The sequence below is a fragment of the Pongo abelii genome, chromosome 22 (genome assembly GCF_028885655.2).
Source record: "Pongo abelii isolate AG06213 chromosome 22, NHGRI_mPonAbe1-v2.0_pri, whole genome shotgun sequence".
Taxonomy (NCBI): domain Eukaryota; kingdom Metazoa; phylum Chordata; class Mammalia; order Primates; family Hominidae; genus Pongo; species Pongo abelii.
The window spans coordinates 42,703,394-42,718,871 of NC_072007.2; the positions used below are offsets into that span (position 1 = coordinate 42,703,394).

Genomic DNA, 15,478 nt, shown 5'->3' on the forward strand with positions numbered 1-15,478 from the left:
TATAAAATAAAATTTGCCATTCTAACCATTTTAAGGGTATAATTCAGTGGCACTAATTGCATTCAAAATGTTGTACAGCCATCACCATTATTTCCAGAACTTTGTCACCACTCCAAACAAAAACTCAGTACCCATTAAGCAATAACTCTCCATCCCTCTCCCCCACAGCTCCTGGTAACCTCAATTCTACTTTCTTTCTCTATGAATTTGTCTATTCTAGATATTTCATGTAAGTGAAATTGTAGGATATTTGTCCTTTTGTGTCCAGTTTATATCACTTAGCATAACGTCCTCAAGGTTCATCATGTTTTAGCATGTATCAGAACTTCATTCCCCTTTACAGTTGACTAACATTCCATTTTTTAAAATTTAAATTAAATTTTTTTTATTTTTTGAGACAAGGTCTTGCTCTGTCACCCAGGCTGGAATGCAGTGGCGAAATCTTGGCTCACTGCAACCTCCGCCTCCTGGGGTCAAGCGATTCTCCTGCCTCGGCCTCACGGGTAGTGCACACAACTGCGCTTGGCTAATTTTTGTATTATTAGTAGAGACGGGGTTTTGCCATGTTGGCCAGGCTGGTCTCGAACTCCTCACCTCAAGTGATCCACCCGCCTTGGCCTCCCAAAGTGCTGGGATTGCAGGCGTGAGCCACTGCATCCGGCCACATGCCATATTTTGTTTATCCATTCATCCACTGAGGTTCTTCCATCTGTCAGCTCTTCTAAATAATGCTGCAAGGAATATTGGTGCATAAATATCTGTTTGAGTCTGTCTCTGCTTTCAGTTATTTGGCATACGTACTTCCAGGGCCTGCTTTTGACTCCTCCAGTCCATTTGCACTCAGCAGCTGAGAAGGACTTTTTACCAATACACATCCAATCACATCACTTTTGTACTTACAGTTCTTTGCTGGCTTAAGATAAAAGACAGAAATGCTCACCAAAGTCTCCAGGGCCCTGAGCTCTGGCCTGCCGACCTCCAAGTCCCCTGGCTCTTCCCTTTGCTCTGCTCCAGCTGTCTAGACTTTTCTCCATCCTTCAAGACAGCCATGCTCCTTTTGGATTTCAACATGCTGGTCCCTTTTTCTAAAATGTTCATCCTCCCGCAACACCCGGGTTTTGCTAGTTTTTGCTTGGCCAGTTCATCCTCTATCTTTCTTATCCATCTTGCCTTAAAATGCTCCTGAATATCTCCCTTCCTCCCTCGGGCTCAGCTCCTTCGTTCCTCGCTTCTGCTCCCATGGTTCCTGTCTTTCGTGACTGTCTGTTTACGGGGCATTATTTTCCAATGTCTGTCTTCCCTGCTGTAATAATAACTGTATGCATTCATCCACTGGAGTTGCTTCCATCTTTTGGCCATCATAAATTATGCTGCAATGAATATTGGTGTGCAAGTATGTTTGAGTCTCTGCTTTACCAGGTAAGAAAGCCTGGGAATGCTGTCACAGTTAGTAACAGTGCCCACTTAGACATTTGGAAGCCAGTGCAGACCACAGGGCAGTGCTGCCCACTCCCAGGACTCGGGAGCATGGCTGCCTCCCTGTGCCAACACTGTCAGTCACTAGCGCAGAACCTGGCACACGTTGGTACCAATTCATATCTAAACTGGATGAATGAACAGACAGAATGGAAAGTACAGGAGGGACCCGAGTTTTGGACAAACATTACTTACCCTGTGGCTCCTAAGTGCTGGGCATCCTTACCCACGCTCCCAGCCTCAGTTTCCCTAACCTAGAGAGCGCACACTAATATTTATGTTCAAAGGTTATTGGGGAGGTTGAGTTTTTATTTAATATTTGAATGTAGATTTTAAAAATCATTATGCCAGACAGACTGGGCCTCACTCGATAAACACTGATGTTTAGCATTTAACACACCTTTCCCCAGACTGGAAGAAGGGGCCGAGATCCCAATTCGGTGACCCAGCCCCTGCTGGAGTACTAGGTGGTATCTAATGCCATCCACCCTTCCGGGATCTTTACGGCCCACCTCTGAGTGGGTCCCACGGGGACCCTCAGCTGCATTTTCTTTCTGCAGGCCTCCCTGCACACTCTGGGCCGTTCGCAGCTCTGGAGCCCGCGGGGCAGTGCGTCCGGCCCCGCCCTGGGCCTCATTATGTACGTTTCCGCGTCACGCCCGCCGCGAACTTGGCAGGCCCTCCCGCCAGGTTCGGGAACACTGTGTGCCTAGCGCCCGCCCTCCTCCCTCCCGCCGGCCCAGCGCGGTCCATAGGGTTTGGGTCGCTGGGCCCCAGGTACCCACACCCGGCAAGCAGCCACGGAGCCCCTCGCGCACTTGTCCTCGATACCCTTGAGTTGGGGCTACGCAGGCCACTCCTAGGCCACTGGCTGGGCGTCCAAACGTGGGTCACCCCGCGCACAGTCTAGAGGTTCAGAAAGATGCTGTGGCCCACTTTAAAACAAAGCCCAATTATTAGCGCTCGGCGGCTGTTTGCGCCGGTGCAGTGTCAGGTCCCCCAGCGCTGCGGACAACCAGTACCCAAAAGAAGCCGAGCTGGAGCTAAAGATCGCGGCGCCGGAGCCATCTGACCGGTTTTGAGACCTCCAGCTCGTCGCCGTCCTGGCTGCGAGAGCTTGGGCACGGCGCCGAGGCTCAGTCTCCTCTTCTGTGAAATGGCGATAACTGTATGTGCCAGGTGACTGCACGTGGCGCGCGGCGGGTGGCGGGGATGGCAGCGGTGCGATCCCACGCCTCCAGGACCCCACCTTCCCGCGGCCCCCGATCGGCCCCGCCCCGGGGGCGCCCCAGCTGCACGCGCGGCGCTGGCTCCAAAGTGCGTCACGGGCACCGGCCGCGCTCCTTCTGCCGCCAGGGCGAGGCTGGCACCCGGCCAGCGCGGGCAGGGCCACTGGTGCCCGGCTGTTTCCCGGGTGTGGAAGGCGCTCAAGGTGCGCGGCCCGGGACGCGCTACTGGGGGCGCCCTCCGCGGCGGGCAGCGCGCCAGGGATCGGCCTGGGCAGCCGCTGGGCGCGCGAAGGCTGCGCTTTCCCTACGGCCCCCCTAGCTTCCTCCGGCACGGCGGCAGCGGAGATTTCCTCTCGGGGAAACTACGCGGATCCTTTTCGGGTATCCTCGCCCCGCCCCAGTTCTCCGCCCCCTCCCCTTTGCTGGGACGCCTGGGCTGGCCCGCGCAGGGGAGGAGGCTCTGGCAGCCTGGGCAGGGAGGCGGCGGGGGGCCGCGGAGCCGCTGGCCATCGATTCTCCCCGCCATGTGACGCCGTCCTTAGCCCTGCGACCCCCAGCGCGTCCCGGGCCTGCGCCCCCGCCCCGCCGCGCAGCGCACCATGCTTCTGCCGGGACCAGCACGCCAGCCGCCGACGCCCCAGCCCGCACAGCATCCCGGCCTCCGCCGGCAGGTAGAGCCGCCCGGGCAGCTCCTGCGCCTCTTCTACTGCACTGTCCTGGTCTGCTCCAAAGAGATCTCAGCGCTCACCGACTTCTCTGGTAAGAGCGCCCTCCCTGGCTGTGCGCCCCCGGCACTGCGGAGCGCCCAGGTGAGCCCTCGACTTGGGGCAGCCGCCCCAGCGGACACGGCGGGGTAGGATTAAAGTTGAGGCGTGTTCACAGACGCTTGTCTTGTCTGGTGTGAGCCCTTGGCATATAGGTGGCTGCGAGTGAAGTGGCGACGGGGGACTGCCACTCCCAAGAAGGAAGGGTGTGTAATGTATTTAGAGTTTCTCGCCCTGCTGTTGACCTCGTCAATTTCCTAGCTTTAGGGACCTGGTCCTGAGCCACGCTCGTTCTATGGAGGCCCCTTAAACTGAGCCCTGTGCCGCGCCCAGCGCTGTAAAATACACGTGTTGTGGTCGGAGGCGTTGCGCCGGGTTTGTCACCCGCGTAGCCCGTTTGGCCATGTAAGGAGACTAGCCCAGGGGACACTTGACCTCGAGTCCACATTGGCAGGTAGAAAGGGAAGCCCGCGGGGACGGGAGGTCTGGTGGAAAGGCAGTGAGGGATGAGGAGATACTTAGATAAGAGAGAGGAGCCTCTCTGCCAAAGTGTACCAGGGTCCTCCCTCTCCAATTCCAGTTTCCTTCACCGGAAATAAAGACTTCCTACCCTCGAATAAACTAGGAGGCTTTTCTTTTGGGGAATCGTGATCCAGGCTCTCGCAGCGGATCTCAGATAGTTCTGAGCTTACAGGTGTGACGCCCCAAAGTGAAAGGGATTTCTAGGTTGACATAGCCATAGGAGCACATGCTTAATTAAGTTAGCGCTGCAATTGCTTAAGGTAACACATGTCCTTGCCGCTGAAGCAGACCTGGATCTCCCTCTGGCAAGGCTGGAGGCCTTCAGCCTTCCCCAGCCTAGCTTAGGGAGCCGCTCTGAGCCCCATACTCCTCCTTCTCCAGGGATCTTCTGCCAAGTTCAGGCTTTGCACAGTCAGTCCCTATCGGGTCCTGCAGTGCAGAGTCTTTTGCAACATAATGGTGGTAAAGGGAGTCCTCCTCAGTCCTGTTTGTGCAGTAGGCTAGTACATAGCAAAGAACAAGGGCAAACCAGAAGTTGAGTTGGGGTTCTAGTTTACTTACAGAGAATGTCATTGTTAGTGGAGAGCCCTTAGGTCAGAGGTTCTTTGCTTTGAATATGTAATATCAAGGCAGTATTCCTATCTCACAAAGGAAGCCAAGATATGCCTATTTGGCAAGCCACCCATGGCCCTTAAAATCAAGCATCCCAGGATCAGAACTCTGTGGTAAGAGTTCTGGGGAAATGCATCAGACTTTTCAAGTGCTATTAACTTTTTTTTTTTGTACTACTAGAACTTTCTTGGCTGCTAGAAAAGCTTTGTATTAGCTGATTTGAGCTATGGAAAGCAGTTCTGAGTTCAGCCACCATCTAGCTCTGAATTCTAAGGAAATAATTGAAAACTGACAAGCCTTTTTGTGTGTGTGACATCATTGTAACTGAACAAATATTGCTTTAGGCAAATTGCAGTGTAACCATTAGATTGTTTTCACAGATTATAGACACTTAGAGTTCTGTTGCTTTAGGGAAGCAGTTGCAATACTTGTAACAGTCTATAGATTACCACCGGAGTTTGGAATTGTCTGTATCTAGCACCTGTTACATATAGTGGAGTTGAGCTATCAACTCCTTAGTAAAATGAAAGATTTGATACATGTTATTCTAAATAGCATAAACGATAAAAGGCATTTTCTTCTGCTTTCCATACAGACCTAAATTCCAGGGTTTTAAACTCCCTGAGCCAGCAGTAGGTGGTGATATTGCCACCCACAACCAGCCCCCATTTTTCCTCTCATCAGCGATGCTCTCCAGAGATCTGAAGATTAGGGAGAACATGTCAGAAGCCTTTTGGGGAGAAGAAAAGAAATATAATGTCCTCCCAAACCACTGATGCACTTAAGTTTAAACCTTAATTCTATATCATGTGAGGTCAGGGAAATATTAGAAAAATCTCAGGGAGAAAGAAAGATCATCTTCCAAAGTTGGTTCATTTGACTTGGATTTTAGCCGCCCTCCCTCTGCAAATTCCTAAGCTCCAAAGATGACCATCTTATTGTTCAGTTCAGTGTTTCAGCTGACGCGAACCCCATGTGGCCTCAAAGCTTGCCGCCTGTGTTCCTGGGACAGTCGGTCCTGTTCCTTTTTATGAACTTGAAGGAGTACATAGAAACCAAAACTGAGGCCTGGAAAGAGACAGTGGATCCTCCCCCGCAGAGCCTGATCACAATAACCAGGGCTAGAGAGCAGTGTTTGACAATGCAGATACTTGCTTGTTTTTCTAAATAAACGGAACATCAAAAACTAGCAGAGGATAGAGGAAAATTGGGATCCCTCTGCCCTGTGAAGGAGGAGGGAGGATGGTGTATCCATGTGAAAGAAAGTGCCAGAATGTCAGGGGTCCCAGCCATTGTCTGTACAATATAGGCCCCTTTCTCCCCCCAGGAGATTAGCAGTGCAGAGTTTTGGAAAGTTCCTTAAGCCTTTCTCTTCTTTGCGACTCTTCCTTGAGCGTTTTCCTGGGGCTGTCAGCTGGTGTAGTTTTCCTGGGTCATTGATTTTTTTTGCCCTCGGGGATTCCAGCATCGATCTCACTCTTAATAAGCCAGAGGCAGCATCGTGGCCCCCTCCTCCTCCCCGTCCATGCTCGTGACTTGTTCTAATCACCTCCAAGCCTGCTAGTAAACAGGATCCCCAAACACCCCCTTCTCTCTCATCCCCAAAGATTTTGAGATGTCGCCAGCGGCCACTGGAAGGCTATCATCACAGCATTAAAAATGAATCCCAGCGAAGGCAAGAGAAGTTCATGCAAAATTAGTGCCTCTGATCCTTAATCTCATACTCAAATGTGCTTGGCTTTCATCCACTTTCCTCTTTGGGATAGAGTTCTGCTCATTTGACTGCATTCTCAAATTGAGGATTTGGCTTGAGACATCTAAATTCATCATTGACTTAAAAAACAAAACAAACCCCAGAAGTATAATGCTATGGCCATCGTCTTTGTTCAGAGAACAAGACAGGGAGCTGGAGCTTGAGGATGAGTGCTGAGAGGAGGGAGGGGTGTCCTCTTGAGTAGCAGCCATAAAAAGCAAGGGATCCTCTACATTTTTGCCTTAAAGAGTGGTGTTTCAGTGTGTCTCTTGTATTTAGTTTGTGATGGTCCCTCAGTACTTACAGTTTTGTGTGTGTGTGTGTGCTTCTAATTTGTGTTGTTTCTCTGCTGAAGGCAAGCTGGGTCTTCTCTTTCCTCCCTACTTCTTTCCTTTCTCTCCTTTTCTTTTTTTCTTTTTGAGACGCAGTTTCACTCTGTTGCCCAGGCTGGAGTGCAGTGGTGTAATCTCGGCTCACTGCAACCTCTGCCTTCCAGGTTCAAGCAATTCTCCTGCCTCAGCCTCCCGAGTAGCTGGGATTACGGGCACCCACCACCACACCCAGCTAATTTTTGTATTTTTAATAGAGACAAGGTTTCACCATTTTGGCCAGGCTGGTCTCGAACTCCTGACCTCAAGTGATCCACCCACCTTGGCCTCCCAATGTGCTGGGATTATAGGCATGAGCCACCGCACCCAGCGTCTCCTTTTCTTTTTCTTTCGTTTCCTTTTTTTCTCCAAGAAGTTCAAAGTGATTGATGGGCTTCTAGGTAGAGGTGGGGAGGAAGGAAGGGAAGGAAAGGGTAGAAAGTTGTTCTAGTTCCCACTTGAATTCCTCAAGAACTCCTGCCCTTGGACAAAGTAGACATGACCATATGTTTCCACATTTGATTTTGCCCTAGGGCACATAGTGGTGAATGTGAGAAGTAGAAGGGACAGGGGATGGGAAACAAGGAGAGTGGGGCAGTCTTTAAGGCCTTCCTTGTACCCAAATGTCCCCACACCTCAAAGAAAGGTCACTCTATAATAGAAGTGTTGTTGTTGTTTTTTAATGGAGTCATGCTCTGCTGCCCAGGCCAGAGTGCAGTGGCTATTCACAGGCGCAGTTATAGTGCACTGCAGCCTCAAACTCCTGGCCTTAACTGATCCTCCTCCCTCAGCCTCCTGAGTAGCTAGGATTACAGGTGTGCACCACCCCACCTGGCCTGGGCCAGTGTTCCAGTCCCTGCCATTGGTAGCCCAAGTGAGCATTAAGTGGTACTTGGTACCAGATTGTATTAGTTTGCTAGGGCTGCCATAACAATGTACTACAGACTGGGTGGCTTACACAAGGAACATTTATTTTATCACAGTTCTGGAGGCTAGAAGTTCAAGATCAAGGTCTTGGCAGAGTTGGTTTCTTCTGAGGCCTGTCTCCTTGGCTTGTAAATGGCATCTCCCTGGTGTATCTTCACATGGTCTTCCCTCCATGTGTGTCTGTGTCCTAAGCTCCTCTTCTTACAAGGACATCAGTCATATTGGACTAGACTCCTTCAAATGATCTCATTTTAATGTAGTCACCTATTTAAAGGCCCTGTCTCCAAATACTATCATAGTCTGAAGTGCTAGAGATTAGACTCCAATGTTGGAATTTTAGTGGGATGCAGTTCAGCCAAAACTTAGATCATTTGCAGCCCAATAAATAAACCTGACTGGTAGCTCTTTGTTTCATTGGCTGGGAATTCCAGGGTATAGAAATATGGTAATTCAATTGATCCCGGGGGCCTTGAGGTGGGAACTCAGTATTGATGGACACAGTTGTTCATTTTGGAGAGGTTGAACCTTGTTATTTGCTTTCAGATAAGCATTGGGTCTCAGCCCTGGCAGCACAATAAAATCCCCTGGGGAGACTAAAAAAACATCTATGGACATTCAGGCTGCACCCCAAGACTTCTGATGTAATTGGCCCTGGGAGAGCCAGTCACTGATCTCTTTTTGAAAGCTCCCCAGGCAATTCTAATATGCAGCTAGAGTTGAGGATACGTCTGGAGTTCAGAGGGGAGGGTGACCTCCTGCCCATGCATCAGGTCATCCAAGGGCACAGAGTGTGGCTGGGTGTCCCCTTCACCCCCTACCTTAGGGCTCATCGTCAGGGAGACCAGGACTGTATTTCCCCAGCACATCAGCACCTCGCAACACAGACACCTGTGCATGCACAGCCATGCAAACACACACATGCACACACCCTTCCCTCTGCATTTTATTATGCCTCAGTCACATCATCCTTTCTATTCAAGATTTATCTTTACTTTAAAAAAATTTATGGAGTGAAAAACCAGCTCGTAACTAAAGAAAAACAAACCAAATGTCTGAAGGAGTTGTCTAGAGGCCACAGAAGAAGAGAGATGAATAGCCAGTGTCTGAATCTGCTCACCTGTTTCCATGGAAAGTGACTACATCTGAAAAGTTTTCTGCCGGCTCTTTTTATGGCAGAGAAGAGTCTCGGCCCACAAGTGGTCCCTGTTATTGATGGCTTTGGTCTGCCAGGTGCTTTGTTGGAAAGGGGAGCCTAGCAGCAGTTTCAGGGAAGAAACAGAAAGGAAGAGGGTAAAAGTTAATTGAAATCAGTTTTGTCTGATTTCATCCTCATAGCAACTCTATGAGATCAGGACCGGTCTCATTTGCAGATGAGAACTCAGCCTCAGAGAGGGTAACAAACTTGCCCAAGACCACCCAGCTAGGGAGCAGAGCTGAGGCAGGCTCCAGCACCAGGGCTGGCCGGAGTACAGGGATGGGGCCAGGCTGGGGACTTCGCCTGCAAGGGTGTTGGGGGTAGGGAGGAGCAAGGCCAGAAAAAAAAGTACCACAATTTGCCTAACCTTTCTTGATAGTTCGTGGGGTGATTGCTGCCGTTTTGGTTACCTTCTGAATAGACTGACCTTTTCCTACCCTCCCATCAGCATCATTTCATCACAGTCCTTCCAAAGTGGGTGCACTCACAAAGCGGTCCAGTGGGGTAGGAAAAACATGTAAGAACTTCTGTTCTTGCCTATTGGTTTTTCCATCTTAACAAAAAAAGGAGTTAAGTTTTGCTTATAATTAACATATAAATTGACAGAAAAACATGTAATTTATAAATAAGTGTGCATATATTGGAGGTGTGTTCTCAAAATATTTCTGTTCATAATGTTTTTTATAATTTTTTCTGCCAGTAATAATAATTATTTTTTAAAACTTTTATTTTAGGTTTGGGGGTACATGGGAAGGTTTGTTGCATAGATTAGTTCATAAGTTAAAAAAATTTGGAGGTCACTGATCTTCACAGCCATCCTGTTGGCTTAAATATCTTTAAAATTCTTAGTGAGGCACCACTTTGAGGGTAATGTAGTGTGAGAGAACAATTGCTCCCTTGTTACCCACCCCTATTGCCTGACTTACCTACTGCTCTCCCCAGCTCCACAACTGCTAATAAAATTTAGAGGCAGGATTTGAACCCAGTACCTATTGGGTTTTAAATATCCATACTGATGGCCGGGCACTGTGGCTCACACTTGTAATCCCAACACTTTGAGAGGCCGAGGCAGGTGAATCATTTGAGGTCAGGAGTTCGAGACCAGCCTGGCCAAAATGGTGAAACCCCATCTGTACTAAAAATACAAAAATTAGCTGGGCATAGTGGCATGCTCCTGTAATCCCAGCTACTCAGGAGACTGAGGCAGGAGAATCACTTGAACCCAGGAGGTGAAGGTTGCAGTGAGCTGAAATTGTGCCTCTGCACTTCAGCCTGGGTGACAGAGCAAGGTCCTGTAAAAACAAAAACAAACAAAAAACAAAAACAAACAAACAAACAAAAAAACATACTGTCACTGAAGCTGAGCAATGGACCAAGAAGGTGGGAGCGGGGGTGGGGGCTGGGGGGAGGTCTGAAGTTTTATGATACTTTCTCACTATTTTAATGAGGCTGGTATATTTGTATCCTTCTGTAAGGAAATGGTTTCTCATAATAACATAAATCCTAAATCCTACGGTCACGAAGATTTTAGTACTGGAAAAAGAATCTCGGATTGGAAAGGCAGCTGACCAAGTGATTCTGTTGTCTTCTGAGTTTCCCCTTGCCCCTTGGGGTATCTTGTTCTGCCACCCCTTTAGTTGGCTCCCATGTGTGCGCCACCAGCTCAGCAGAGGCAGTAACTTCTTTACTTGGTTTCCCTCAGCATGAGTAAAAAAGTTGGTGAGTTAAAAATACTTTTAGGGTTTTAAAAAAATTTTTACAGCCTGGCCCATATGGTGAAACCCTGTCTCTACTTAAAATACAAAAATTAGCTGGGCATGGTGGTGGGCGCCTGTAATCCCAGCTACTTGGGAGGCTGAGGCAGGAGAATTGCTTCAGCCTGGGAAGCGGAGATTGCAGTGAGCCAAGATCATGCCACTGCACTCCAGTCTGGGCAATAGAGTGAGACCCTGTCTCAAGAAAAAAGAAAAAAAATTATTTTTTACTTTTGAGATAGGGTCTTGCTCTGTCACCCAGGCTGGAATACAGTGGTGCAATCATGGCTCACTGCAGCCTCAACCTCTGGGGCTCAAGCCATCCTCCCACCTCAGCACCGCCTAGTAGTTGGGACTATAGTCACATGCCACCAGGCCTAGCTAATTTTTTTGGCATTTTTTTTTTTTTGTAGAGACAGGGTCTCACTATGTTGCCCAGGCTGGTCTCAAACTCCCGGACTCAAGAGAGCCACCCGCCCTGACCTCCCAAAGTGCTGGGATTACAGGAGTGAGCCACTGTGCCTGGCCCTAAAAATAATTTATTAAGCACATAAAGCACTCTATGCCAGACACTGTTCAAAGAACTTCATGTTAACTCATTTAATCCTCCCAGTTGTAGCTATAAAGGAGACGTTAGTATAAAAAGTTCAAGAAACTGAGGCAAAGAGCAGTTTAGTAACTTTCGGGGATTTGAATCCAGGTAGCCTTTCTAATACTAAGGGAAGAAAACAAAATAAATTACATGTAGTTTAAAGCAGTGGTACTTCTGTCATGTTTATTTCTTCATTTACTAGAGCCAAATCTTTCCCAGGACTCACATAAGTAATGTCCATTCCTTGTCCTGTTTAAAGATAGTACCATCTAGCCTCAAAGAACTGATTATAGAATTGGGTCTGTAATTTGTTTCTGGAAATTGGTGTTCTGAAACTATTTCCCCAACAAAACACCTAGAAGTGCTGAATAAAATATAAGAAAAATCTTTTAATGCATAAATGAGTAGTGAGTGGTTAAATATAAGAAATATCCAGGAAACAAAAATGAAGAGAGAATAGAGAACTAGGGATGATAGCTGGTGCTAACCCTATGGCTACGTTGGAGTTGCTTGATGGTCTTGACAATGAAGATTTAACAGGTGCCTGAGCACAGGCGATAAGGCATTAGACCACCTTAAAGTGAGGAATTAGAATAAAGACCTCTATATAAAGCCAGAACCTGGAAAGCCTAAACCTTCATTAAAAGGTGGATGCAAAACAAATCAGCCTTCTTGTAAAGAAAGATGACAAGGAAACTTGTCATAGTCTAGGTTCAGGATTGGAGAAAAAAATAATGTCTCTTGAGATGGTGTACTCAAAATTCTGCCTTTTGGGGAGTCTGGGTTTTGAATTCATATTACCTTTACTGGGAAACCCAAGCTGAGAAACTAATAAAGTTGTTCTATGATACCTGGCAAAAACAAACACACAGATACTGCCTGCATGGGAATATCATCAATATAGGCCCATCTATAGATTCCTATAGCTGAAATGCTGCTGATTATGATCACACAATTCAAAATTACATTATATGAACAGTAGTTAGCAGCAATGACACAGTTCTTAAGTAATAAAAGAGAGAATCTAGGGCTGGGCATGGTGGCTCATGCCTGTAATCCCAGCACTTTGGGAGGCTGACGTGGGTGGATCACCTGAGGTCAGAAGTTCAAGACCAGCCTGGCCAACATGGCGAAGCCCTGTCTCTACTAAAAAATACAAAAATTAGCTGGGCATGGTGGCGGGTGCCTGTAATCCCAGCTACTTGGAAGGCTGAGACATGAGAATCACTGGAACCTGGGAGGTGGAGGTTGCAGTGAGCTGAGACTGTGCCACTGCACTCCAGCCTGGGCAACAGAGCAAGACCCTGTCTCAAAAAAAAAAAAAAAAAAAAAAAAAGAGGGAATCTAAAAATAAATTTAAGAAGGAATCTGAAACATGAGAAAGGAACAAAAGGCTATCGAGAAAAAACAGGCGTATTTGTAAAAGAATCAAATATATCTACTAACATGAAAAATATATTCATTGACGTGAAAAGCCTGATGGGTAGGTTGAAGAGCAGATTAGGTATAGCTGAAGAGAGAAACAGTGAGGTGGAAAAAAAAGCTGGAGAAATTATCCAGAATGAAGCAAAACAGGTAAACATATGGAAAACATGGAAGAAAAGTCATAAGACATGGAGGATGGAATGATGGTTGAATATACATCTGATCAGTATTCCAGAAAAAGAAAGTAGGGAAAAGGAGAGAGAGGCAACACTCAAAGTGATGGTGTCCTAGGATTAATTTTTAAGGATTGATGAAAGATTCAGAGTTAAGCATTCCAAGGAAGATAAATAAAATAAATTCATACCTGAATGTGTCATACTGAAACTGTAAAATTCTAAAGACAAAGTGACAGTCTTAAAAGCAATCAGATAGTAAAGGAAATGTTATCTATAAAGTCTTTGCAACAAAAACAGTGGGAGCCATAGACAGTGAAATAGTATTTTCCAGGTTCTGAGAAAAAACGAACAAAAACAACCGTCAGTCCTGAATTATATACCCAGCTTAACTGCTTTTCAAGAGTGTGGGAAGTAAAGACAAATTTACCGCTAATGAATCTTTACTAAAAGAACTATTAAAGGGGTCAGGCGCAGTGGCTCACATCTGTAATCCCAGCACTTTGGGAGGCCGAGGCAGATCCCTTGAGGTCAGGAGTTCAAGACCAGCCTGGCCAACTTGGTGAAACCCGTGTCTGTACTAAAAATACAAAAATTAGCTAGGCATGGTGGTACGCATCTGTAATCCCAGCTACTCATGAGGCTGAGGCAGGAGAATCGCTTGAACATGGGAGGTGGAGGTTGCAGTGAGCCAAGATCGTGCCACCGCATTCCAGCCTGGGCAGCAGAGTGAGACTCTGTCTCAAAAGAAAAAAAAAAAATGGTGGACAAAGAAATGGTACAACTTTGAATGCACTTTATCCACATTCCTTGCTCTGTCTTCCTGCTGAGGGAGTATAATCTTTTTGTATTGAGAGGGATGTTCTGTAATATATTTCACTCTTTTGATAGCAAAAGTCATGAGACACTTTCTTGACCCACTTGAGCTCTTCCGAGGACTATAACTTCCACCCTGAGATACTCAAGGCTCCTCCACAGGTGAGCCTCAGTTTCATGGTGACCACACACTGGAAATTCTGTAGAGAAGAATCGGAAACAGTCTAAAGCCTCTTGAGTACCAGATGCTGTGCTAGATATGGTACAACCTACTCCAAAAAATCATTCCTTTCCCGGGGAAGCTTGCTTTTTAGTGGGTTCATGGACACACACATTACAGAGGAGTTTGAGGGATGGGCAATCGATTTGGCAGGTCACATTCTCCAAAAACTAGTAAGCAAACCACAGAGCTTGGAACTGAGTGTTTGGAAATATGTTCACAGACCTACTAGATGACTCTGGCTATGCATAGATTTTACATTTCCTTACATGAATTTCTCACCCTTATGTTCTCTCTGACACCTGTATCATTTGCTCACTCAAGCCTCTGGAAATGAATTTCTCCTGCACTAACAAGTTAGAGAATGAAACGATGCTTGGATGAAGTGATGCTTAGGGATCGTTTCAATCTGAGAGCCAAGTTTTCCACATGCAGAAAACCAGGCAACATTAAAATTCAAAACTCAGGCCACGGAGTCTGAAATGTATGTTTGCGAACAGTCTGATTTCATGTCTGCCTCTGATGCCCTGTGAATACAAATCACCTCATCTGAGGCTGGAGGAGAAGAGAGGAAGAAACCTAAGAATGATCTCCAAAACAAATCTTTAATTCGGATGAGTATAATAGAGTGTAATCCCATTTCAAGTCTGTCAGCATTCCTTTGATGATTACAAATGAGTCCCTTTTCCCCTGCAATGTGGGGGAATAATCTGGATAAAATAACCCTTTTTGTCTGCAAAGGCCCATGCGATGCATACTCGTGACAGCTTTCAGAGTAGTGTTTCAGAGTCTGAGAGAAGAGCACACTGTGCTACCAAGTCATCTCCTTTCTTTCTCTTGACTTAGAAGATTTTTCACTCTTTTCATGTTCAGTGGCTTCCGAAATTCTCAGGCTTAGAAATCATAAATCATCGTACTGTACTGAGGAACAAGAGAGACCCAGGTCACCAGGTCCTTTTCCCTCCCTGCCTGCTCAACAGGAGACGGCAGGTGGAAATGGGAATGTATGATCTCATCTAGAAGGCCAATTTGTACAGCTTTGGAGGGATATACTTTAGGAAATTCACACAATTTTACAGTCTCTTTTTCATTAAAAAAAATGTACACTGAACCCAAGTTCAGGCTTACATGCCTCCCTTTGTCAATTTCCTTGTAAAATTAAGGGATAGTCATTTTAAACACTTCCTTCTATTATCTGAGACCTGAATGCCAGAACACTCCTTCCAAACTAATGATGCAAAATGCTTTGTGGACAGGCCACCCTGGACACAAAGACTCAGAATGAAAAGAGGTCTTGAGAACCCCAGTGCTGTGGTCCCACTCTGTGGAACTGGTCACGGCAGGCTGTGGAGAACCACACAGAGCAGATCTTGGGGTCTTGCTTGTTCCGCTTTCAAGTGCAAAGGTCCCTCTCATCTGCTTTCCCAATTTTTTTATTTTATTTTAAGTTAGAATGTCCCAGGATGATGATGGTGATGTGATGATGATGATGACTGATGATGATTTCTGACAGAGTCTCATTCTGTTACCCAGGCTGGAGTGTACTGGCATGATTGTGACTCACTGCAGCCTCAACCTCCTGGGCTCAACAGCTCCTCCTGCCTCAGCTTCCCAGGTAGCTGGGACTACACACCCCGCTAATTTTTAAAAGT

General features: G+C 46.9%; 1 protein-coding gene across 2 annotated transcripts in view; it reads left to right on the forward strand.

The window, feature by feature from the left end:
• Positions 1 to 3,004: 3,004 nt before the first annotated feature.
• EVA1C (eva-1 homolog C) overlaps positions 3,005 to 15,478 on the forward strand; it is a 102,712-nt gene continuing 90,238 nt past the window's right edge. For both annotated transcript variants that reach the window (XM_002830637.5, XM_024239551.3), the window contains exon 1: positions 3,005 to 3,464. In XM_002830637.5, the coding sequence (XP_002830683.3) occupies positions 3,305 to 3,464 (160 nt within the window). In that variant the 5' untranslated portion in view covers positions 3,005 to 3,304. The remainder of the gene's footprint in view (positions 3,465 to 15,478) is intronic.